General features: G+C 39.9%; 1 protein-coding gene across 2 annotated transcripts; it reads left to right on the top strand.

The window, feature by feature from the left end:
* Positions 1 to 331: 331 nt before the first annotated feature.
* Positions 332 to 2,020, top strand: LOC307044165 (general transcription factor II-I repeat domain-containing protein 2-like). Of its 2 annotated transcripts, none has more exons than XM_079689242.1 (2): positions 332 to 1,416; positions 1,617 to 2,020. In XM_079689242.1, the coding sequence occupies exon 1, from the start codon at positions 339 to 341 to the stop codon at positions 1,395 to 1,397; it is 1,059 nt and encodes a 352-aa protein (XP_079545368.1). In that variant the 5' UTR covers positions 332 to 338; the 3' UTR covers positions 1,398 to 1,416; positions 1,617 to 2,020. The 2 variants fall into 2 exon arrangements, with proteins under 2 accessions (XP_079545368.1, XP_079545367.1); XM_079689241.1 differs by having other exon boundaries at positions 332 to 1,420.
* The last annotated feature ends 23,354 nt before the right edge of the window (positions 2,021 to 25,374 follow it).

The raw sequence follows: 25,374 nt of genomic DNA, 5'->3' as shown, positions 1-25,374 counted from the left end.
AATTCAACAACGTGAGCATGTCCAGAAACACAATTGTGCGGCGAATCGAAGACTTGTCAGCTAACATACAAAATCAAGTGTCACATAAAGCTTGTGCTTTTGATTTTTACTCGATTGCATGTGATGAAAGCACAGATGCCACAGACACCGCACAACTGTTAATTTTTTTGCGGGGAGTTGACGATAACTTTTGCATTACGGAGGAGCTGCTTGATCTTCGGAGTCTAAAGGGCACAACAACGGGTAAGGACATTTTTGAAGCCGTGTCAGGTGCAATTAACAAGATGCAACTTAAATGGGACAAGCTGTGTGGAGTTTCAACGGACGGGGCTCCCGCTATGACAGGCGAGCGCAAAGGAATGGCATCTATGGTGTGCGCCAAGGTGCGAGAGAGTGGAGGCGAGGCTGTAAAATTGCACTGTATCATCCACCAAGAAGCTCTCTGTGCCAAGACAGTCCAGCTTGGCGATTTGATGACCACAGTTGTGAAAACTGTCAACATAATTCGAGCACGAGGGCTCTACCACAGAGAATTTCAAGCTTTCCTATCTGATGTCGATGCTGAATACGGGGACGTACTCTATCATTGTGATGTGCGCTGGTTTAGTCGCGGCTCCGTGCTGAAGCGGTTTTATTCCCTGAGATCAGAAATTGACCAGTTTTTGAAAGAGAAGGACCGACCTCTTCATGAACTGAGTGATCCTCTATGGTTGGCAGACCTGGCCTTTCTAGTTGATCTTACTGGTCATCTTAACTCACTGAACAAGAGCCTACAAGGCAAAGACCAGCTTGTACCACAACTTTATGCACACATGAAAGCATTCTGTGCGAAGCTTCGTCTTTTTGAAACACAACTACGCAACTTCAACCTTGCGCACTTCCCTACGCTGTCCGAAATCAAATGTGCTCATCCAAAGGCCGACCTCTCTGCTAAAAAGGGGAAATATGTGTCTGTGATCACAACTCTTATGACAGAATTCAATCAGCGCTTCCAAGATTTTTCTGTCATTGAGAAAGAAATCAAGCTGTTCTCAACTCCCTTCCTGATGGATGCAGAAGAAGTGGAAGAGAGTCTGCAATTAGAACTCATCGAAATGCAGTGTGATGATTCTCTGAAGAATCAACATCAGCTCCTCTCCCTACCCGACTTCTACCAGAGCTTGGAAAAGGCCAAGTTTCCTCTGATGCGACGCCACGCAAAAAGAATGACGAGTCTGTTTGGCACAACATACATATGCGAGCAAACATTTTCTCTGTTAACTCTGAACAAAAGCAGATTGAGAACCAAAATGACCGACAGCCATCTCTGTGATGTCCTTCGCATCTCAACCACCAAACTTACTCCTGACCTTTCAGCCATCCTTCAGTCCAGAGCGCAGCATCACTGCTCCCATTAAGTGCAACGCTGTTCCCATTGTAGGTGAGTTAAAATATATTACACAGTATTCATGTGTTCAAAAGCCCAATTACTTAATAAATTCAGTCAATTAAAGTTGATAACATTTTTCAAAAAAACATTAGCTGATGTGTTAACAACCGCAATAAATTATTTGCATAACTAGGTTAAATAAAGCCTACCCTTTCCCTTGTCCTGTTATTTTTCCCTCTTTATACAGGGCTGTGAAGGGGGTCCCCATCCTGACAAAGAAGCAATCTGAGGCTGCAGTTTTGAGAATGAGCTGCCAACCCTTTTTGTAAAAAAAATTAAAACCCATACATAGAAAGATGTGATGTATAAAGTTTTTTCTTTAAGTATAATAAATTATCAAGAATAATTTACCTACATTTGATTGATTTTATTTGAAAATAGATAAATGAATACCCATACATAGAAAGATGTGATGTATAAAGTTTTTTCTTTAAGTATAATAAATTATCAAGAATGATTTACCTACATTTGATTGATTGATTTTTATTACTGTTAATACACTAGAGGTGAGGCGATATACCTTAACTTTAGTGAGTGGCCCAACCTTTCGCATATTTTTCTGTATGTGGCCCTCAGTGAAAAAAGTTTGGACACCCCTGTCTTAAATGTATATCATTCTGAAATGGGCCATAGCAAGTTAATTTACTTTCTGTACTTGATTACATTTTAATGAAAATGCTTATGACTTTTACTTAAGTAAGATTTTGATTGCAGGACTTTCACTTGTTACAGAGTAGTAGTATAATTTAGTTTTACTGCTTTTACTGAATAAAACATATCAGAGTACTGCTTCCTTTACTGAGCGTTACTCTGTTTGCTTGGTTCCTTCACTGAGGAGATCAAACGTTTCAGGGAGAAAAACATCCTGAAATCTACCTCAGGAGATCTGAAGGCCTCTGTGTCTCAGTCAGGGAGGTGAGGAGGAGGATGAGGAAGAAGATGAGGAAGAGGATGAGGAAGAGGAACAGGAAGAGGATGAGGAAGAGGCTGAGGATGAGGAAGAGGATGGGGAAGAGGATGAGGAAGCTCATTCGGGCTGCCAGCAAGCATAACAAATTATTTTACTTTCTGTACTTCAGTATATTTGGATGACAATACTTCTGTACTTTTACTTCATTCAGATTTTAATTGCAGTACTTTCACTTGTTACAGAGTATTTGTACAATTTAGTTTAGCTGCTTTTACTGAAGAAAACATATCAGAGTACTGTTTCCTTTCCTGAGGTTTACTCAACATGTCAGTGAGAAAAACATCCTGAAATCTACCTTAGGAGAACAAATCACATCTGCAGGCCTCTGTGTCTCAGACAGGGAGGTGATGGCAGGATGAGGAAGAGGATGAGGAAGAGGAAGCTCATTCGGGCTGCCAGCCAGCGTCCCCCAGGCAGCATGAAACACTGATGGACTTGATAGATTGGCGAGAGCTCCAGGGGGGTTTGGGCTGATCCGAAAAACTGACCGAGCTCCGGTGCTGCGGGGGGAAATAAATCTGTCTGACACCAACCGAACGAGATCCGCTGCACAACGAGCCTCCATCCAACAACTTATCAGCTTATTGTGGAACAATCAAAAGTGAGATTGTGTCAGAGGATAAACATGCCGTGTGTGGTGGCTGTCACAGTGAGGAATGTCTCCCATTGGGCGTTATATGGAGTTCATTTCCTGTCACAGCTTAAATTAAGAAATATGGAGGGATAGTCATTGTTTTTTGGACCTCTGATTGACACTGAAAATGTTTTATTATTCGCCTCAGGATGGACTTGATGCATGGAATAAAAAACGCATAGTGAAGCGTGACAAACCCAGTCGTTTTTAGTTCACAGAGACAGGCTCGTCAAAGTGGAAATCCTTCTTTCAATACAATTGTTGCACGTCCAATATGTGTGGTTATATATATGTATAGACAAAGGCATACATCACCTGTCAAGAGGGTGTCTGGTGAGCCCAAGGTGTTATTTTGGCAGGGTTTTTAATCAGCCAAAGTAAATGTTGTCTCTGGATCCCCGGGGGGTTGCAGTCAGGGAGGATGATGGAGGACGGGGGGAGATGGGGGAGGATGTGACAGTGATGTGCCTTCCTCCATTAGCCAATCCTGGTGTGATGGAAACAATGCTAAATCTCCTCTGCAGTGCCACAGATAACCAGAGATGGTAAAAGTACGGTACACACATCCTTTACTCAATTAGAAGTACAGATACTCAAGTTTAAACATACTTAAAAGTACTGACTAAACTTCTTTACTCAAGTAAAAGTAAAGAGGCTTTGAAATGTACTTCAGTAAAAAGTACCCATAACTAGCAGCTGTTTTAAAGAGTACCTGACCTCCCTTTATATTAATAGAACAATAATGTCATTGTTAGCTAATGAATGTTTCCATGCTGAACAACGGCAACATGACAACGTTTTCATTGGTCCCTCTTCTTTAGAGAAGACCAGGAAATGATGGATACACGGATCGTGTTCAAATCAATAGGCACGCAATGACTCTAAATAATAATGATCACGCCACCAAACACACATTCAGACTAAAGGAACCAGCCTGTTTGGAAAATGTGAGAAGTAGAAAGTACAGGTGTTTGTGTTCAACATGTAAGAAGTAGAAAGTACAGGTATTTGGGTTCAACATGTAAGAAGTAGAAGGTACAGGTATTTGGGTTCAACATGTAGGAAGTAGAAAATACAGGTATTTGTGTTCAACATGAGAGAAGTAGAAAGTACAGGTATTTGTGTTCAACATGTAAGAAGTAGAAAGTACAGGTATTTGGGTTCAACATGTAAGAAGTAGAAAGTACAGGTATTTGGGTTCAACATGTAGGAAGTAGAAAATACAGGTATTTGTGTTCAAAATGTAAGAAGTAGAAAGTACAGGTATTTGGGTTCAACATGTAAGAAGTAGAAAGTACAGGTGTTTGGGTTCAACATGTAAGAAGTAGAAAGTACAGGTGTTTGGGTTCAACATGTAAGAAGTAGAAAGTACAGGTATTTGGGTTCAACATGTAAGAAGTAGAAAGTAAAAAGTCGTCAGAAAAATAAGTAGTGGAGTAAAGTACTGATACCAGAAAGATGTACTTAAGTAGAGTAACAAAGTATTTGTACTCTCCTACCTCCCACCTCTGCAGATAGGAGAGAAAACACTCAGCCAGCCGTCTCCATCATCTGTCCTCCCACATGAATTATAATGGAGAAAATGGCCAATGGGTGATGGAGATTGATTCAAAAGAAACATGAGTGTTAATCAACATGTCTCGTTGTGCAACCAAGCAACATAAGACTCGCCACCCACTGCTACCCCGGGCTGAAGTTTGACGCCATCATGCCGCCTGTACGTAATTTATGATAGAGGTGTCACTCTCAGAACAATACGCCACAGCTCATGAGGAAAATAAAAGCTTTTCATCCCCAAAAACTAAAAGAGAAGTTGCCTGCGCTGTTAAATTCTGTTCATGTGATGATGGATTGATCCAAGGTGTCGCGTACAAAGTGAGAACTCAGTGATGCATCTAAAGTGGCTCTGAATGACAAATGATGCAGATGAAATGCTTTCAGGACTGTCGCAAAACTTCATGCAGACTTATAGAATTTATTATAAAGAATAGTTTGACGTACTGTATACCATTACTTTTTTTCTCATCAAGAGAGATGACAAGATCAATAAAATATCATCTCATTATGCTAAGCCTTCCTGAGAGATGGAAAACAATGGGAAACTGCAGGACTTAAATAGAACAGCACACAATAACACAACTCAATGTTTTTATTATACACAACAACATGAGATATAACATGCTAACGTTGTAGCTTAAGAGGAGGTGGGAGGCTATGCTATGCTAGGCTAGGCTAAGCCCTTTGTGGTCAAGGTATCTTTGGAGCATGAACTTACTATTGATCTCTTTATCTCACTCTTTGCAAGCTTACTGATATTATTCATACAATGTTTACCGTACAGAACAATCTAAATATACCAACTATAGTTGCATCACATTTACAGCAACTTAGCTTAGCTAGTTAGCTTATAGCTCAACGACCGGTAGCAACAGATAGCCTTAAATTCACAAGAACTTACTGTTTTAATTTGACATGTTTCAGTTATTGTAGGTATTAAACACATGAGATATAACGTGTTAAATAGTGAGATGTAATGGTGTTGGGAGGCGGATGCTATGCTAAGCTAATCACCTTTGGTCTAGCTAGCTGCATATGTATCATTTAGCCACGATCTCATCTTGCAAGAAAGCTAAATCCCATACTATTTATATCGTCTTTTCTATGTGTATAGTGAAATAAGAAACCATAAATATTGAAATAGAAAGTTGCAATGCAGACAGCAGCTTTTTCAAATAGCGTTATTGGATTGTCAAGAGCAACTTTCTGCGGTCTAAAGATTAAAGAGGCAAAGGATCCGATGAGATGACCTCAATGTGTCTTACAGTACAACCTCAGCAGCACACACTGCCTGCTTATCAAAGACAGTCCTATTTTTGTTGTGAATTGCACATAGAAGGAGACTTGTGGGCCGGCGTGGATGTCTATAGATAACCGAGGCAGCTCAGCGGCAACCGAAAGCGATGATCAATAATGAATTTGTGGCAGTTCATAGCTCAAGAGCAGGGTAGTGAGGGGTGAAGCACACGATTCTGTATCCACACGGGGCGCATACAAATATTCTGCTTCTCACAGTCAAAGGCAAGAAAAGGGATGTTGATATGCTCGACTTCTCCGAGGTCAACTGCTCTTGTTTTTCCCAGCCACAGGCAAACCATGACAGCAGCACAATATAAGAAGATAAGAAGGAGGGAAAAGGGGGGATTGGAAATATTAGATTTTGCTTCCACTGTCAGAAATCATTTGTATGTGATGCATAGTGTGGTGGAGAGGAGAGATATGTGAGGAGCATTTTAGTGATAGGGGATGCCATTTTGCACAACAATCAGTTCACATTCAAAGTAAATGGCCAACCCAGCCTCACGGTATTTCGTGTTATAGTCACGATATTTAATCTATTGATTCGTGTTCACCATCATGATTTTCCCCTTTTTTTCGTGTCACACAGAACGATTTTAAAAGCAATGTATTTCTATTGGTCTTTTTGTCCGTTAGGGTCTTGGAAGACCGGAAGCTGCGGGGTTCATAAAAACATGTTCTTACTCAATATCAAGCCACGATTATTGTTTTTATTTTAAATCGTATAATGTCTGACTTTTTTTGTCGTCTGTGAGGAAAATAAATGGGGCTCAGAGCCTCAGAATACTGAAATCTGTATTTTTTTAAATCTTTTTTTCCTTCTCATTTGTTATTCTTTTCAAAATAACACACTGTTATTTACTCACCAATAACACACAATTATCCTTGTTTTTATTTATTTGTTTGATTCCATCATCTCTGGCTTTTTTGGCGTCCGTCAGGAACTGAATTTCAAAATAAAAATAACCGGAAACAGACGTAGGCCTATAAGGGAAATTTCGAGCATCATTGCGATACACAGCGATGGCCGAAGACATAGAGATGATGGAATTAAACAAATAAATAAAAACAAGGATAATTGTGTGTTATTGGTGAGTAAATAAGAGTGTGTTATTTAAAAAAGAATAACAAATGAGAAGGAAAAAAAGATTAAACAAAATACAGATTCCTGTATTCTGAGGCTCTGAGCCCCATTTCTTTTTCTCACGGACGACAAAAAAAGTCCGACATTATACGATTTAAAATAAAAACAATAATCGTGTCTTGATATTGAGTAAGAACATGTTTTTATGAACCCCACAGCTTCCGGTCTTCCAAGACCCGAACGGACAAACATACTACCAATAGAAATACATTGCTTTTAAAAATCGTTCTGTGTGACACGAAAAAAAGGGGGAAATCGTGATGGTGAATCAATAGATTAAATGTCGTGACTATAACACGAAATGCCGTGAGACTGGGTTGAAATGGCATATAAGTCTAAAAGTGATTAAAATTGAAAGTCATATAACATACTAAAAGAGAAGCAAGACTTTTTTGACAAGATTTAGAAACCATTTAATCTGTTTGTGGAAGGTATGGAGCGAGCAGATGATGAGGATACTGAAGTGTGCAAACCTCATACTGTATGATTATTTTGAGTTCGGACTATGTACCGTGAAACTGCCTTGAATGAAACCAAAGGGGCTGGAAATGTCATTCAATTTTGAAATGTATGTAAGATATATGTTTGTAACTGTACACCGTGTACATGTGTCTTATTGTATAAAATGTTAATGAAAACATTGTTAAAAAAGTCATAAAGTGCTAATTGAATTGTTCTCCTGGCACAATATAAGAATATAAGAGGGTTGAAAAGGGGGGATTGGAAATATTAGATGTTGCTTCCAGTCTCAGAAATCATTTGTATGTGATGCATACTGTGGTGGAGAGGAGAGATATCCTTATGTGAGGAGCATTTCAGTCGTAGGGGATGTCATCTTTCCAACGAGGGCTGAGTGGTACACACACTGACAGTCTCTCCACTTCATTTGCACACTGAATGCATTCTCCTTCATTTATTCATTCATTTCCACGTGGCCAAGTGCTGTCACTTTGATGAATGGGAGCTGGAACTGGCCAATTGTTTTCACTCAACGGGACAAGTCTCACACGCTCTGAACTTAAACGTCCTTCTTGTCAGAGTGTGCAGTTCCCGTGCTTTCTGAAAGCCACACAAACACCCCCCCCCCCCCCCCCCTTCATATGACACCCCTGAGGCTTTTCTTATTAGAAACAACCTGAGGAGTAGACGCTGTTGGCTTCAATTGCATCTCCATGGTTCAGAAAGTGTCAAGCCGGGCGGAGATTATAAAGGCGCAGATTTCTGGAAGTGCTGTGGTGAGGCCTTGTTAGAGTCAGAGTTAGAGTCAGAGTTAGACTTAGATGGTGAGTTAGGGTTAGCCTTGGTTGCTCTTCGAAGAGGACCTGTTTACTCATTGCACCCCGGCTCAGAACCATACACGCTGAAGCTGCTTTTAGTGTTTAAGCTCCCCACTAATGGAACAAATGTCCAGAACACCTGAGGTCTTCACCAACGATGAGCTCTTTTAAGTCGAGTTTAAAAACATTTCTTGTTTCGGCTGCTTACCCAGAAGTCTTTGAACTTGTTTTAGCACCTACTGCATTTACAATGTTGTTTTTAAACTATTCTGCATCTCTTTTATGCATGGTTTTTATGAGTCTGTTATTCCATTGTGTTTATGTATTGTGTTCCTTTCTGTTGTCTCATTATTAAGTGTTAATGATGAGGTGAAGCACTTTGAATTGCCTCTGTGTCTGGCATGTGCAATATAAATAAACGTACCTTACCTGTCAGCAGCCTATGGTTTGTATCAGTGAAGCTTATCTGATCAGATTCAGATTACTTAATTGTCCATTAAATGTACATAGACTGGAAATGCGTCTTTGGCACTAGCAAATAAAACAACACTGAAAATATGAAGCAGAACAAACAAAAAATGCTTATTTCAGTCTAAAAGTGACAAAAAGTGGCATTCATAACTAATGCTAATAGAATTGTTCTTCCACTGGCGTGTAGTCGAATAAAATATCACGTAAGAGCATGAAATATTTCCTAATATGTCTTTTTGAAGTATAGAATTGAAAGAAATTCCTCTTCAATTAATTACACTATTAACTACGAGAGGATATACAGTATATACATACATTATGGTATCTTGAGTTTCTTGTCACCCACATTGTGTGAAATAAGATACAGTCTGTCAGTTTGTGGGTTTGTTTCTGTCAGAAAACATTGGATTTAACAAAGGACTAAGATGTTGCCACCCTTACTAATACCTCATTCACACCAACGCAACTTCGGTTCAAGCTCCGTGCTAGAGCTTTTCAGGTTCAGAACCGGTTCTTCGGTTTAGCTCTGGCTCTTTTCACACTGCCCAGAGTCCGACTGGTGCTGCGTCATTGAGTCATGACGTAACCGTTTGCGTGTCTGCTTCATAAAGCCAAACCGCGCAGAAACCCCTCACAGCTGACACCGACAATAACAACAATGGCCGATTGTGCTCCAGCTTCCTCTGTACCTCTTCAGAAGACCAGATTCCCAGTAGGTAGCTGGTCTCTTCAGTGGACCACTGCTGCTTGTTAAGTTTCTCCATCGTTGTGTACAAACTGGATAAAACGCAGGCTTTTTGTTGTTGTTCAGGAGTTGATCCCGCCCCTCCCCCCGCCCCTGCCCCCGCCTCGACGTAAGCGTGACGCATGCAGTGCTTTTGCTCTGGCCGGACAATTTTTTGGTGCTTGAACGGAACCGGATTCCGGAGCTAAGAGGCTGCTCCGCTGCGGTGTGAACAGGAAAACCCGGTGCTTTCAAGCTCCATCTCCGAATCGGCCCTGAAACACCGTTGGTGTGAATGAGGTTTAAGTCACATGCAGTTTGTAGCTGTTTGTGTTTACATTTAGACACCGTAAGGCTAGCTGTGTCCTCCTGGTTTCAGTTGTATACTAAGCTAGGTCAATCATGTGCTGGTGCTGGCTTCATATTCAGGGTACAGATATAAGCGTGACATCGATCCTCTTATTTAACTTCAGGGGGAAAAGTCAATGTGTGTATTTCCCTGTATATTAAATTACATTTAGAGCATAAACACGAATAACAATGGAATAATACCACGATTAGGGCTTAATTAAAAGAACCACAATGCACTGTTGGTTAAAAAAAGACGTTGTGCATACTACACCTGCTGAAATATACATGCATCGATATTATAGAATTTTCTTCAACCAAACATTTGATATGACACATTGCTCCGCTCTTACATTGGGTGTTTCGGTAAATTGGATTCCAGCTCCATTAAACCGACCAGTCTGAGATACTTCTTCTTCAACAAAGTACATTTTAATGTCTTTAACCGCATCTAAAGTAACAGAACCGGAGTCTTTCCAGTGAATATATCACTACTGCCCGTCAGGGGTGGGACTGGGAGCAGAGATCACACCTTGAAGAGGGAATTGAAATGGAAGTTTATGAATGTTATTTCTGAATGAATCATCTCAAGCTGTCAAATCACTGCTGCTGTGGCAATTCCTTATGGTGGAAGGAGAACTCAATGTACTCTGGCGTTAATAATGTGTAATCATGCACAAAAAGGGACTGTAATACAAGAACACAACCACAGACAAAGCTGTTCAGTCAACCTGACATAGAGCGTAATCTGAGCCAATTAAATGGCAGAAAAACATGTTGCATGACCCCTTTAATGTCTGAAGGATAACATAGGATAGCATTGCAAGTCAAAAAGTCAAGGTCATCTTGGTCGTCAATGTCTCTATGCGTTGGAGACAGACAGGGAGATCGAAGTGCTGTTTCTCACCATCCCAAAGATTACAAAATATATAAAAACATACACCTGTACAGCCACTTATATATTACACATACATACTGATACATAGACACATACACACACATTAAGAGACATCAATAAAAAGGCACAACACAATATGCGTAAAAAAGAATAACGTCCAGTAGACTACACTCATAAACAGATGAAGATGAATATATTACAAAGGTAAAAATATCTAAAATCTAAAGTGCAAACACATTAACGTGATGAAGGTGAGAACAAATGGTTATGCAACGCGCAGTAAAGGTGTGATAATCTGCATATCTGCCATCAGGGTCTGACTTTTATTCTTAGACGTTTGGTTTAAAACTTTTGCACCATGGCTCTAACTTGTTAAGTTGTGTCTCTGGGAAACCTGCACGGCTTGTATTGTGATGTCTGGATGAAGTTTATTGCCAAAAGGTTAACACATACACAGGAATTTGCTGTGGTGTGTAATGTTGCATACATAAACACTGCAAAAAATGAGCGTATATACACTTTAAAAACCTATTTTAAAGAGGCCCTTGTTTTTTCTTTTTTTTGTGGTGTTCCCTTTCCTTTGTCGTGATATCTTGTTTCAACAGTTACTGTATCACTTTATTTATGTATTGTTATCTTTATTTGTTTTCTATTTTATGTGTGAAACCTGTTTTTCACTGTTGCTGCTATGTAGTGCATGTTTAAGCATGTAGATTTTTTTAAAGAGGTATACTGTAGCAATGAATGTAAATGTGCAACATATACAGAGGAATGCACAAAGTTTACAGTATGAAAATGGACAGAATGAAGAAGATGTCTCTCATAAAGTTAACTTAAGTTTCAGTGGACAATTGGGTTCCCAATGTCTGATATATAATACTGATTTACAGCTTCCGTGCGTAGCATAACAGATAGTGGGAATGCTGATACAGCATTCCCACTATCTGTTATGCTCCGCACGGAATTCTTTATTATTCCGCCGGGTTATTTTGCGCCTCTTCTTCTCCCACATTCCACATCGCAGAAACTACGTTCAAACATCAAAGCGTTCAGCTCGGTCGGGAATCGATGGCTATTACTTTTCTCATTCATAACTTTCATAATTCCAGAGATACATCCCATAATTGATCACATTTTTAACATGGAAGTCAATGGAGAACTCCTCAGACTTCAACAATCTTCATGCAACTCCAACTGCTAACTGCTCCTTCATACTTTCACTCAGAAACCTCACTTTCTTTTCTGACATTATTCGTGTAACACAACTTTTAAATCTGATTCTTACTTTTACAGATATTAAACATTGTTCAGACCTTGGTAAAGAGGCCTTCCTCAGATTTTAGAGTGTGTGATGTCACAGCTAGAGTGGAGGACAGATTTAAATTTGCCTTCATATTTTCTTTAAACCTGCCATAATTCCCAAACCCTACATTCCTGAGACATAATTCTTCATGAGAAACGTAGGAAAACATCTCATAGCTTGAAAGGTAAAAAGAAATTAACCAAAATAATTGAACAAAATGCCTTTTGAGGGCAGGAAGTGACAAAAACGTTCAACACGCCTCCATTAAAGCCCATTGTAATTTCAGGCTGATATTTCCTCACGGCAGCAGCCGCACGCCTTTAGTTAAACTGCCAAAAAGGCTTCATTATTGACCCGAAAGTACACAAAAAGCACACTTCAGATGCTCAACTTCCTTGAGATGCTTCACGCTTTGAAATTTCACCGATATCTCCTACGGTTCTTCAACAACACGCTCACATGTAAGAGGTTTATCTCTCATTCAGAACAATGGAAACATGTGATCTCTGCACACCTCGTTAGCTCAAATATAAACACCTGTGTCATGGAACACGATGATGTCATCGCTCCAACTGACATGCTCAGAGCAGCAGACTTCAGAAAAAGGTTAATGGTCCTGCCCTCAACAGCTCTACGTCAATTATGGCATCCCTCGCCATAAAACACGATGTCGCTGCAACTCCGATGGACACGGTCCGATCATCCCCCAAACTTCGCTTGTATATCACCGGTCCATGTCTCAACAGCTTTACGCCAAATCTGAGATCTCACCATAGGCTGTCGCCATGGAAACGCATCCCTCGCCATAAAGCACGATGTCGCTGTAGCTCCAATGGACACGGTCCGGTCGTCCCACAATCTTCACCTGTAAATCACCTCTCCACAGCTCTACGTCAAATCTGACATCTCACCATATGCCGTTTCCATGGAAACCCATCCCTCGACATAAAACACGATGTTGTCGTAGCGCCTATGATAAGGGTCAAAACAGCACCACACTTCAGATAATGGTTAACGGTACAGCCCTCAACAGCTCTACGTCAATTATGGGGTTTCATCATATGCCGTTTCCATGGAAACGCATCCCTCGCCATAAAAGACGATGTCGCTATAACTCCTATGAAAAGGTTCAAAAAGTGCTCAAACTTCACATGTGTGCCAACAGTCCAGCCGTGAAGACATCTAGGGGACATGCCGTTGCCATGGCAGCACAATGCCCGCTATGAAACACAGTTTTCTTATAACTTCATCAAATGCCGTTGGCATGGCGACAGATCATTCACCATCAAGTTAGTTCCGAAGTTTGCAGGTCAAATATACTCTGTTGCTTTTCCAAGCCTTTTTACTTTCTTTTCTTCTCTCATCACACATTCAAGCCCCCAGTGTGCATGTGTCATTTCAATCTAAATTCTTCACTTTCTTCTTACATATTACATTTCAGCATAGCAGTTCAGCGTCAGCTTTTCAGCATAAAGCATTCCCACTAGCAATTTATTCAGGAATTGCATTCTCTAGTTATCAGTCTACTGTCAAACTTTAGTTGCAACAACAAACAACAACAACACTTTTAAAAAAACATCTTCTGCTGTAATGAAACATTTCAGAGCAGTTTTATTTCCACGTCAGTGATTTGACAAACAAACTGATGAGAAATAAAGTATGCAATCTAATCTTTATGCATGAATAGATGCACCATTGGGAATACATAGACTTCTCACCTGTCTCAGGCGATGGAGGGGAAGGAAAAAACTAATTATTATACTTTTTAGAAATTATTTTTCTTAGATTGTCAGCGTCTGTTTCCATGCCGAGTTTGAAGGAATTAAAGAAAGCTGTCGGTCTGGAGCTCCCTCTGTAATCATCTGTCTCTGGCGATGTCGATGGGTTGTCGACTTGCTTGAGTTACCTCAGAGTTTACAAAGAGTGCATATTCGCCCGAGGAAGCCTCAGCTCCATGTGAAACCCCATTGTTGAGCTGTATCCAGTTCCACTCAGATATCACTTCCTTTATGCATCTGTTGCTGCTCATCCCTCTGTTTTGTTTTTATTGATGCCAAGTGACAATGATAGGCTTATTTATAACATAATAGACATGAATCATTTAAATATTGGCAGCTCATAGGTGCTGAAAATGGCATCCAGGAAGCAGAATGGCAAACTGGCTACACTGCATTATCTCCCAGATTATTTTCAACATTATATACTGGTAGACAATGCTCTTAATGGCACTCTCTTCCTCAGAGATTATCTGTTGTTTTACGTCCCTGTGTGAACCCAAAGCAGGCTTTTTAAAATATAATTGGGAGAGCGGCTTTCATCCATTAAGGTCCCACACTTTAGAAACCAGGAGATACTAGAGAGGCAAACTCAGAGGACATTTTTAAACGGCAGCTGAAAACTTTTGGGATCATTTTTAATTAGCAAAATCCTCCTTGAATTAGTCCACTGGTCTTTATTATTCATATCATATTGATTCTGTTTGTCTTCTGTCTTTCTCACTTTTCTGAGTCTGTTCTCTGATGTTCTTGATTACTTTTGATTATTTGTTGTGTTTATTCTCTTGCCTATTTGTGTCTGTTGAAATGATATGTACTGTATCATGTTAATACGCTGCATGTTTTAATAGGTTTTAACATTCAAATGGAATGTCTTATTTTCTGTACTGTATGTTTTGGTGTTCTTTTTTGTTGTGTGCTTGATTGTTAAAGCACTTTGAGCTGCATACTGTGTATTAAAAGTGCTGTATACAGGAGGACAAAGCACTGCTCTGTAGCTCACAGCTGATCTATAAAGAAAAGTAAAAACATTATAAGGGCGCACTTAATAAAAAGTTGGACCACATTTGTAAGCCTCAATTAAATCTCTTCCTTTCATAAGAAAAGAGTGAACAACCACAACATTAATTTATAAAACCGTCCACTTACGTTCAGAGCGGATATGCTTGCTGTTTTGTTTTTTTATAAATCCTTTTAGTTGCTCAGTGGGCAAATAAATAATCCACTTCCGAGTGATTCTTTATCCTGTGAGAGATTACATCTCTCTGGGAGATCGAGGGGTAATTACCTGCTGTGTGTGGCCAAAAACTCCTTCCGTAGAAAGGTAGATATTTAACAGCCGCTCGTGAAATAATGGCAAATTATAAGCAGTAATTTCTGCATATTTGCTCACAGGGACAAGTATATTGTGTCTTCTTTGGTGAAACGTAACCAAGTAGTATACATAAGTACATCCCTGAGTTAATATTGAGGTAATATTTCCCATGTAATGTAATTTTCTACAAGTTTGAACAAAATATTCTACTTTTTAGTCACTACATTTATTTGACAAGATGAGTTACTTTGCAGGTTCATATTTTTATCAACAAAAATGACATGAATTATAATGTACTATTATGGATTAAGATACATCAGGTGTAGCTTCGTCTAGTTCAGGGGTGTCAAACTCAAATACACAGTGGGCCAAAATAAAAAAGTGTGTACTAGTCGAGGACCGGACAGGTTCAATGTTTATTGCAAAACTTATTGAAATGAACTTATTGCATATATTAAACCTGGAAATAACAAAGCTTAAATTATTGCCTATAAAAACAACATTAAACATTAAATAATCAATTGCATTCATTTCTTATGGCTCTATCTGCAGCTTTTCCAGAGTAATTTGTTATGATTACATTTCTCCACAGGCCAACAACAGCTTCAAAAAAACGATTTCCCTCAAAGAACAAACCAAACATGCACTGTTTTCGTGAGAGAAAGTGCAGAAGGAAACATCCATTAAACTCAGTGTGCTGCTCTGTGATGCTAGTTCAAGCAGATACTTGGCATCTCATCTTGGGTGCAAGTTCATCAATGTTTGGGCTCAGGCTCTGAGCTGAGGAGACCCTCAGGATGGAGTGAAGGTGTGCGTGCAATATACCGGCGGGCCAGATCTAAAAGTAATTAGAAATTATCATGCGGGCCGAAATAAATCCACCAAGGGCCTGATTTGGCCCCCGGGCCTTGAGTTTGACACATTTGGTCTAGTTGGATAATTAATACTAATAGTTTTATTCAATTCAATTCAATTCAAAACCTTTATTTATCCAGGTAAAATCCCATTGAGATCAATGATTTCTTTTTCAAGGGAGACCTGCAGCAGTAGGTTTCACATGAAAACATAAAAACATAAACAACAGAACAACAAAAGGACATCATACAGCAAAATGTACAGGGATTACAATTTACATATCTATCCCCATGTACAGGTTCCAACAGCATCTGATTTTGTAGCATCCAACAGAGCTTTAAAAACATGTAGTGGTACTAGCTTGCAGACTGTTCCATGTTAGTGGAGCTGCACATCTAAAAGCTTTCTTCCCTAAGACAGTCCTAGCACTTGGCACATTTAATAAAACCATAGCATGCGATCTCAGGCCATAAGTACTTTCAATTTGCCGAGAGATCAGGGAGCAGATATAAGATGGTAGTTTATCCAACATGGCTTTGTAAATGAAAAAGTACCAGTGACTGAGCCTCCGTACAGTAAGCGATGGCAAAACCGCCTTGGTATACAGTGTACAGTGATGCGTAAGTGATTTACAATTTGTCAAAAATCTCAGTGCACTGTGATACGCAGCATCTAACTTCCTCAGGCAATGGGCACGTGCATTCATATATAACAAATCACCATAGTCCAGCACAGGTCAAAAGGTCACAGTGACTAGCCTTTTCCTGGCCTCAAGCAAGAAACAGCCTAACCCTCAGCTTTTTAAGCAGGTTATTTACATGAAATTTAAAAGTGAGACAGTCATCAAGCCAGATACCCAAGTATTTGTAACAGGTAACCACTTCAAGTTATATTCCTTGCGTAGTTACAATATCCAAAACAGTCTCTGGTGTATTTTTAGCTTTAGCTTTAAAAAAGAGCATTACCTTGGTTTTATCCACATTTAAAAGAAGCTTAAGCTCAGAGAGCTGAGCCTGAATAATGTTAAAAACAGCCTGTAATTTAACAACAGCCTCGTTATTCGAGGGACCTGCACAGTCCATCACGGTATCGTCCACATAAAAATGTAAGGTTGCTTCTTCGACATTTTCACCTAAACTATTAGTATAGATAGAGAATAATAGCGGACCTAAAACTGAACCTTGAGAAACACCATTAGCAATGTTTAACCACTCAGAAGACAGCCCATGAAACTGAACACATTGGGACCTTTCAGAGAGGTAGTTCACAAACCACCCGACTGCATGGCCAATACTGACCAGCCTCTGCTTCAAAATGCGATGATCGACGGCAGTGGTGGCCGGCCCATAGGGGCGCTAGGGGCGCCGCCCCCCCTCTTCCCACATGTTTGATTGTCATTAAAAATTAAAAATAAATTAAAGAAAATATTTAAAAAATATATATATATTTTTTTTTTTTAATGAACAAGGTAAATATTATATAGTTGGTATGAGTAAAATGTATAATCTACAATAAAATCTCGTTTAAAATGTTTTTACGATGTCTAAAGTTACTGATAAGTCACATGTTTCCTGCCTGGCGTGTATCATTACCCTCTCTCGTCCGGGCGGTAGAAAGGAGCCCTCAGCCAGAGCAGCTGCAGCCAACAAGCTGACTGTTGCTATCTGGAAACTATGCCGCCGAAACATAATTTCAGCCAATCAGCGTCGTCAGATCTGATGCTCAAAGGGCGCCCTGTCAGCGCCCTGGCCTGTGTGTCTGTGAGTTGTTTGAACTCGTATCCAAGGTGACGCTACAGTAGTTGTCTGCAGGTGTAGACTCCTGTGCTAGTGGATCGCCGGAGCTGTAGATTAAAATGTACATGCTTATTGTAGTTGTAAGGGCAATGCTTGTAGCACCATGGAGCATATGTGTGGGCTGGACCTGTATTTTACAGGAAAGGAGTGATCAGAGGGTCGAGTTGTCGATTCTTGTTCAGTTTTCATCCTCCTCACCCTCTCAGACTTTAAGTTGCGCGCGCTGCTAAAGAGACGCGCTACCATGGAAACCAAACAATGGTGTAGCTGTATTAAAGTCCGAGTGGAAACAGTTGTGAGTAAATCTGATTTTGTCAGAAATCGGGAGGAATGCAGGAGAAATTTGTGTGTGTCCCCCCCCCCCCCCCCCCCCTCTTACATCACCAGAAGTCATGATTTAAGGGGTCATTTCACAAAAATGTCTTCTGGGGGAGGACCCCCCCGGACCGCCCTGGTATGGTTTGGTCACCATAGCCCCACCAAATGTTCCACCATGCCGCCACTGATCGACGGTTTCAAAAGCTTTGGATCGGTCAACAAATAGAGCTGCACAACTCTGCTTATTATCTAAAATACTCGTAATATCATTCACCACTTTCATTGTGGCAGTGATGGTGCTGTGTTTCTTTCTGAAGCCTGACTGATGTTTAGACAGGATGTCATTGCTACATAAAAACTCCTTTACCTGCTCACTCACTGGCATTCAAGAACCTTGACCAGAACTGACAAGTTAGAGATGGGTCTATAATTGTTTAATAAGGTGGCCTCCCCTCCTTTTAGTAGTGGCAGGACATAAGCTGACTTCCATACTTTTGGGATTTTGTTCGTGCTGAGAGTGAAGCTAAAAAGAGTAGTAAGAGGTGGAGCAATAAAATCTGAAGCTATCTTTAAAAAGAAAGGTTCTACATTGTCCGGACCAGCTGGCTTTTTAGGATCTAGCTTGGTTAAGACATGAACAACATCAACAGTAAAAGGAGTAAAACTGAAAGGGTTTTCAAGACCACATTGTTCTGAGTCACCGACTGTGGTGTTCACAGAAGCAGAATTAGAAACAGAATGAAACGATTGAGAGCCACAGGACACAAAATGCTCATTAAAACAATTTAGCATGGTGGCCCAATCCGATATAGAGCCAGATGCTGTGCTAAGGCACGGAGGTACCTCATTACGGATATCACCGGTGGATATCAATTTTATGGCTTTCCAGAATTTTCTAGGGTTGTTCAGGTTCTTTGTGGTTACTGACAGATAATACTTAGATTTAGCACTTTTGACATTTGAAGTGAAGCTGTTCCTTAGCTGCCTAAAACGTAGCCATTCTACCTCTGAGCCTGATTTCCTAGCCTTTGCCCAGGCCTTGTTTTTCTCATGCAGGAGACTGGACAGTTCAGCAGAAAACCAAGGATTGTCTCGTCCCTTCAGTCTAAATTTACGCAGGGGTGCATGTCTATCAATGATCTCCATAAAACCAAGATAAAAATAAGACCATGCAGTTTCAACATCAGCACACAAATCGATTTCCCCCCAATCAAACCCAAACAGATCATGTACAAAACCCTGCTCCACAAAATGTTTATGTCTTTCTTGATGATAATAAGAGGTTTAACCTTTTGGACTTTTGTGTCCCTAATTGTGGCTACAACACAGTGGTCACTAAGATCATTCGCAAATACTCCCACAGCTGAGTATTTATAGGGAATATTAATTATACTTTTACTCAACGAACATTTTGATGCCGAACTTCCGCTTGTAACAGAGACAGTGATATTATTACTATTACTAAAGGAACAGATCTAGGTTCTTCTTCCACCGCTGCGTATCGCATTGTATCGTTATGTATTGTATTGTTTTGTTATTTATTATATCGTGTTTTAGTGTATTTTATCATATCATACCTATTCTATTTTATTGTATCACATCGTAATGTATCGAAACGTATTGTATCGCATGATATGGTAACGTTTCAAATCATATTGTATCGTATAGTATTCTGTCTTATCCTTATGTATCGTTATGTATCTTATCGTATTGTATTGTATCGTATCGTATAATCTGGCTAGTACTTTGGTACAATAACAAGTAACTGACCAATCATCTTCCATGAACAGGTATGTATTTGTATCTTTCACAGTAGAACAATCAGTTGCCAGCCGGTGTTGTCCAGCCTCGGCATGTGAGAGCACGGAGCTTTGTTACAGCCATGGAAAAGGGGAAGTTGACGGCCGTGGGAGCTGAATGTGTTTTTTTTGTCACCCCGCTTGAGAGTGGTTGTTTGGGCGAGGTGCGAGTGGCTGAGGGAGCCCCGGCTGCACTTTGCAGATACACAATCCTGTGCTTTCATGCCGAGAGCCGTCAGAATGGCCCTGTCAGGCTGCTATCTCCTGGGACACGCTGCTGCAGTACAGGGGGATTAACGCTTTTTATGAAGCATTTTCACAGCCAAAGGTGTGTGCAATAGCAGCCTGTGTGCCATTTCCCACATCAAGGGCGGATTGAACTTTGCTGGACCCTGAAGACTGGCACTGTGCAGGAGGGATTTTTGCAATGTAGACTAATTGGGTTGTTTTTTAACTGCACGGCAACAGAAAAAGTCAGACAATCCTTTTTTTCAGAACATTGTTTAAAATCTAGTTAATTATGCTCACAGAGAAGTGTGGTAAAATGGGACAGAATGTACTCCTATAGACTGCAAGGTGAATTAAAAAAGTGTAATTGTTTATATTTGCTTGAGGTAATGCATTCAGGTTGATGCAAGAACCGTGAGTCCTCGGAAAATATCAAAAGAAACATGTGTGTTCATTAAAATCCTCTGATGTAAAAGGATTCTAATTATGTTTTTAAACTTCTATACTTTACTTTTCTTCTTAGCAGTGTTATTCCGTATTTCACTGATGAAATCAGACTGAGACCAGTCTGGAAACGATCTGTAAAAGCATTTTCAAATTGAGCACACAATCTGTGACAATTAACCGTCCCTTTGACCCAAGAGTGATAAATTGCTTGTACTTGAAGCCCATTTGTTACAGCCTTATCTCTGAGGGCGCTGTTAAGAGGACTGAATCATCCAGACTGCACTGGAAATGAGAGAAACACAAACACTGAAGATTTGAGCTATGACTTCGGTACTTTTGTGGCTTTTCCTAAAACATGTTGAGTGTCTGTGTCCAAACAAACATATTTTGCCCAAAAACACATTGAATGTGTTACATTTTGTGGCATAATGGGTTTTAAAAAATGATATTTCAGAGAGCTTACTCACATTTTGAGTACAAACATACATTGAAATGCTTTAAAATATATATCGATTCTGATTGGTCAATTCAGTCTTACGCATCCGACCTGGAAAACTTTGCAGCCAATCTTATTTGTTACAGTGTACCGTGCACCAGGTCCTTATTCAGAATTCTTATCAGAATTCTCTGAGTTTTTATCAGCTTTGGTACTTAAAACAGATAAAGTAATTATCGTAGGTGACTTTAATATTCATGTTGACGATGATAAAAATAGCCTTACTGTTGCATTTAACTCTATATTAGATTCTGTTGGTTTCTGTCAGAGTGTAAATAAACCAACCCACTGCTATAATCACACTCTTGACCTTGTTCTGACTTATGGTATTGAAATTGAGCAACTATTAGTCGAACCGCATAATCCTGCTTTATCCGACCATTTCTTAGTAACTTTTGAAGTACTGTTACTAGACTACAAAGCATTAGCCAAAAGCTCCTGCAGCAGAAACCTATCTGTTAGTGCTATAGCCAAATTTAAGGAAGAGATTCCACCAATACTTAACTCGATAGCATGTCTGCATGTAGGGGAGGAAACTTGTACAAAATGTACACCACCCCAAATAGATCATGTTGTTGATAGTGCTACAGATGCGCTGCGAATAAAATTAGACTCTGTTGCTCCTTTGAAAAAGAAGAAAATAAAACAACATAGATTAGCTCCATGGCATAATGCCGAAACCCGCAAAATAAAGCAAAAGTCGAGACAACTTGAAAGGATATGGCGTTCCACTAAACTTGAAGAATCTCGTTTAATTTGGCATATTACTCTCAATGAATATAAGAAAGCACTGCGTAAAGCGAGAGCAGCATACTACTCTTCATTAATAGATGAGAATAAGAATAATGCAAGATTTCTTTTCAGCACTGTAGCCAGGCTGACAGAGAGCCACAGCTCGACTGAGCCTTCTATTCCCATAGCACTCAGTAGTAATGATTTTATGTGCTTTTTTAACGATAAAATTGTTACTCTTAGAAACAAAATCAATGACCTCTTGCCTTTGACCAGTATAGTGTTATCAACAGCTCCCGGAAACGTAAGTTCTAATAATATTACACTAGATAGTAAACTAGAATGCTTTTCAGCCATAAACCTTGAACAATTAAATTCAATGATTCTCTCTTCTAAACCATCAACGTGTATCTTAGACCCGATTCCAACTAAGCTGTTAAAAGAAGTTTTTCCATTAATTAGCACTTCTTTATTAAATATTATGAATATGTCTTTATTATCAGGCTATGTTCCAAAATCATTCAAAGTAGCAGTGATAAAACCGCTTCTTAAAAAGCACAACCTCGATCCAGAGGTTTTAGCCAACTATAGACCTATTTCTAATCTTCCGTTCCTCTCAAAAATTCTTGAGAAAGCAGTCGCAAAACAGCTGTGTGATTACTTAAGAAACTATGATTTATTTGAAGATTTTCAGTCTGGCTTTAGAACACAACATAGCACAGAGACAGCTCTGGTTAAAGTCACAAATGACATTCTAATAGCCTCTGACAAGGGACTTGTCTCTATTCTTGTCTTACTCGATCTTAGTGCTGCATTTGATACTATCGACCATGATATCCTATTGCAAAGACTAGAGCACTTAGTTGGCATACAGGGAACTGCTTTAGGCTGGTTTAGGTCTTATCTATCTGAACGCTCTCAGTTTGTACGTGTCAACGATGAATCTTCCATGCAAACCAAAGTTAGCCATGGAGTGCCACAGGGCTCAGTGCTTGGACCTATTTTGTTCACCCTATATATGCTTCCGTTAGGCAATATTATAAGGAATCATTCTGTAAACTTTCATTGTTATGCGGATGATACTCAACTATATTTATCAATCAAGCCTGATGAAATTAATCATCTAAATAAAATTCAAGACTGCCTCAAGGACTTAAAAACGTGGATGACCTTAAATTTTTTGATGTTAAACACGACCAAAACTGAAGTTATTGTACTTGGCCCGAAGAATCTACGAAACAAATTATCTAAAGATATATTAACTATGGATGGCATTAATTTGGCCTCCAGTGAGACTGTAAGGAATCTTGGTGTTATATTTGATCAGGATTTATCCTTTAACGCCCACATAAAATCAATTTCAAGGACCGCCTACTTCCATCTACGTAACATTGCAAAAATCATGCATATCTTGCCTCAAAACGATGCAGAGAAACTAGTCATGCATTTGTACTTCAAGGCTGGGATTATTGAACTCCTTATTATCAGGGTGTACCAAGAAGTCAGTCAAGTCGCTCAGCTGATTCAAAATGCTGCAGCTCGTGTACTAACCAGAGTTAGGAAAAGGGACCACATTACTCCTGTTCTGGCTGCCTTACACTGGCTCCTATAGAACACAGGATAGAATTTAAAATTCTTCTTCTCGCCTACAAAGCCTTAATGGGCAGGCGCCATCTTACTTAAAGAACTCATTATACCCTATTGTCCTACTAGGGCATTGCGTTCCAAGAATGCAGGGTTGTTGGTTGTTCCTAGAGTCTCTAAAAGTCAATAGGAGCCAGAGCCTTTTCTTATCAAGCTCCACTTTTGTGGAATCAGCTTCCAGTTGTGTTCGGACGCAGGACACCCTATCCGTTTTAAGAGTGCGCTTAAGACCCTTAAGACCTTCCTTTTTGATAAAGCTTATAGTTAGGGCTGATTAGATTCAGCCCCTAGTTTTGCTGATATAGGCTTAGTTTTGTCGGGGGACATCTCACTTCTTCCTTCTCTCTGTCTGTACCTGTGTACTCTCATGTTCCGATTAACCCAGCTTCCCCAAATTTCTTTCTTTTTGGTGTCTATATACGCCGGGATCCGGAGTCATGGATGATCCTGCGGTCCTGTGTCATGGATTGCGAGTCCTGGATCTTGAGTCGTGGCTGCGGTCCTGGATCATAAGTCCTGGATGGATATCCTCGTGGATTCATCTTCTTATTATACACACATGCATTTCAAAACATTTGGACTACCTATGTTGCAAATGTATTATCTTTTCAATTTACACACGGCATCTATTGCACGTCTGTCCGTCCTGGGAGAGGGATCCCTCCTCTGTTGCTCTCCCTGAGGTTTCTCCCATTTTTCCCTTTAAACTGTGGGGTTTTCTCTGGAAGTTTTTCCTTGTACGATGTGAGGGTCTAAGGACAGAGGGTGTCGTATTGTCATACTGATATTCTGTACAAACTGTGAAGTCCACTGAGACAAATGTAACATTTGTGATATTGGGCTATATAAATAAACATTGATTGATTGATGGTTCAGAACATGTGACACGTTGTCAATACAGTAGTAAAGACCGCTGTCAAGGACTATAATGACCATTGCTAAGGAGGATCGAGGGAGAAAAAGGAAAATAAGTTAAAAGACGGACGGAGCGCTGGACGTCAGATACATCAGCAGAAGCAGAAGGACAGTACTTAATGATCGCATGAATAAACATATTCATCAAGTGTCACACCAAGTTTCCTTTGTGTTTAAAGATATGTCAAAAAAGCAGTGCAAATCACGGCCGGTTGGCTCAGTTGGTTAGAGCGTGGTGCTGTTGACGCAGAGGTCGCGGATTCGATACCCGTGCTGGCCAGGCATAGATTTTGGAGCGGTGGTTTGAGGAGACTTGCGCTGGAAACTGGAGGGTTGCCGGTTCGAGTCCCGATGTGCACAACACTGCCGAATTGCTCAATTTAACACATGACATAGCGCTTGAGGGACATGCCGAATTAAAGAGTAATATGGAATGATAAAAATAAATGTATTATAAAAAAATATTCCAGCAGCATAACACAAAGCAAGTTACAGATTAAAAGAGTAGAAATAAACAATTCTAAAATATAAACATCTCAAAATAGAAATAGAAATAAACCAGCATTAGAGAGTAAGAAAGATATACAGATGACCGTTCAGATAACAAATCTATAAACTGTCTGACAAATAAAAACACAATTGGAGGGCCATTATATGGTTGAAAAAAGTAATTTGAGGTATGGACTTTAATATATTTAAAGAGAAGTATTAAATGTTCAAATTTCACAGTTCTTAATTGCAAAAATATATATATTCATCTAAAGTGTCACACCAAGTTGTCGTTGTTTTTCAAATGATGTCAAAAACACAAAGTGTGGCCGGTTAGCTCAGTTGGTTAGAGCGTGGTGCTAATAATGCCAAGGTTGTGGGTTCGATACCCGTACTGGCCAATGACATGTTTTAGGGCTCTGATTTGTTGGGACTTGGACTGGGGACCGAAGGGTCGCCGGTTCTAGTCCCGGACTCCTCCACGACTCCTTAACACCGCATTGCGTGGTCG

The sequence above is a fragment of the Notothenia rossii genome, assembly GCF_949606895.1.
Source record: "Notothenia rossii genome assembly, chromosome: 6".
NCBI lineage: Eukaryota > Metazoa > Chordata > Actinopteri > Perciformes > Nototheniidae > Notothenia > Notothenia rossii.
Note: the sequence above shows the minus strand (reverse complement) of the source record. Positions and strands in the feature narration are given on the sequence as shown.

Coding starts and splice junctions, on each gene's coding strand:
- LOC307044165 (XM_079689242.1), top strand. CDS start 339: ATGACAGGCGAGCGCAAAGGAATGGCATCTATGGTGTGCGCCAAGGTG.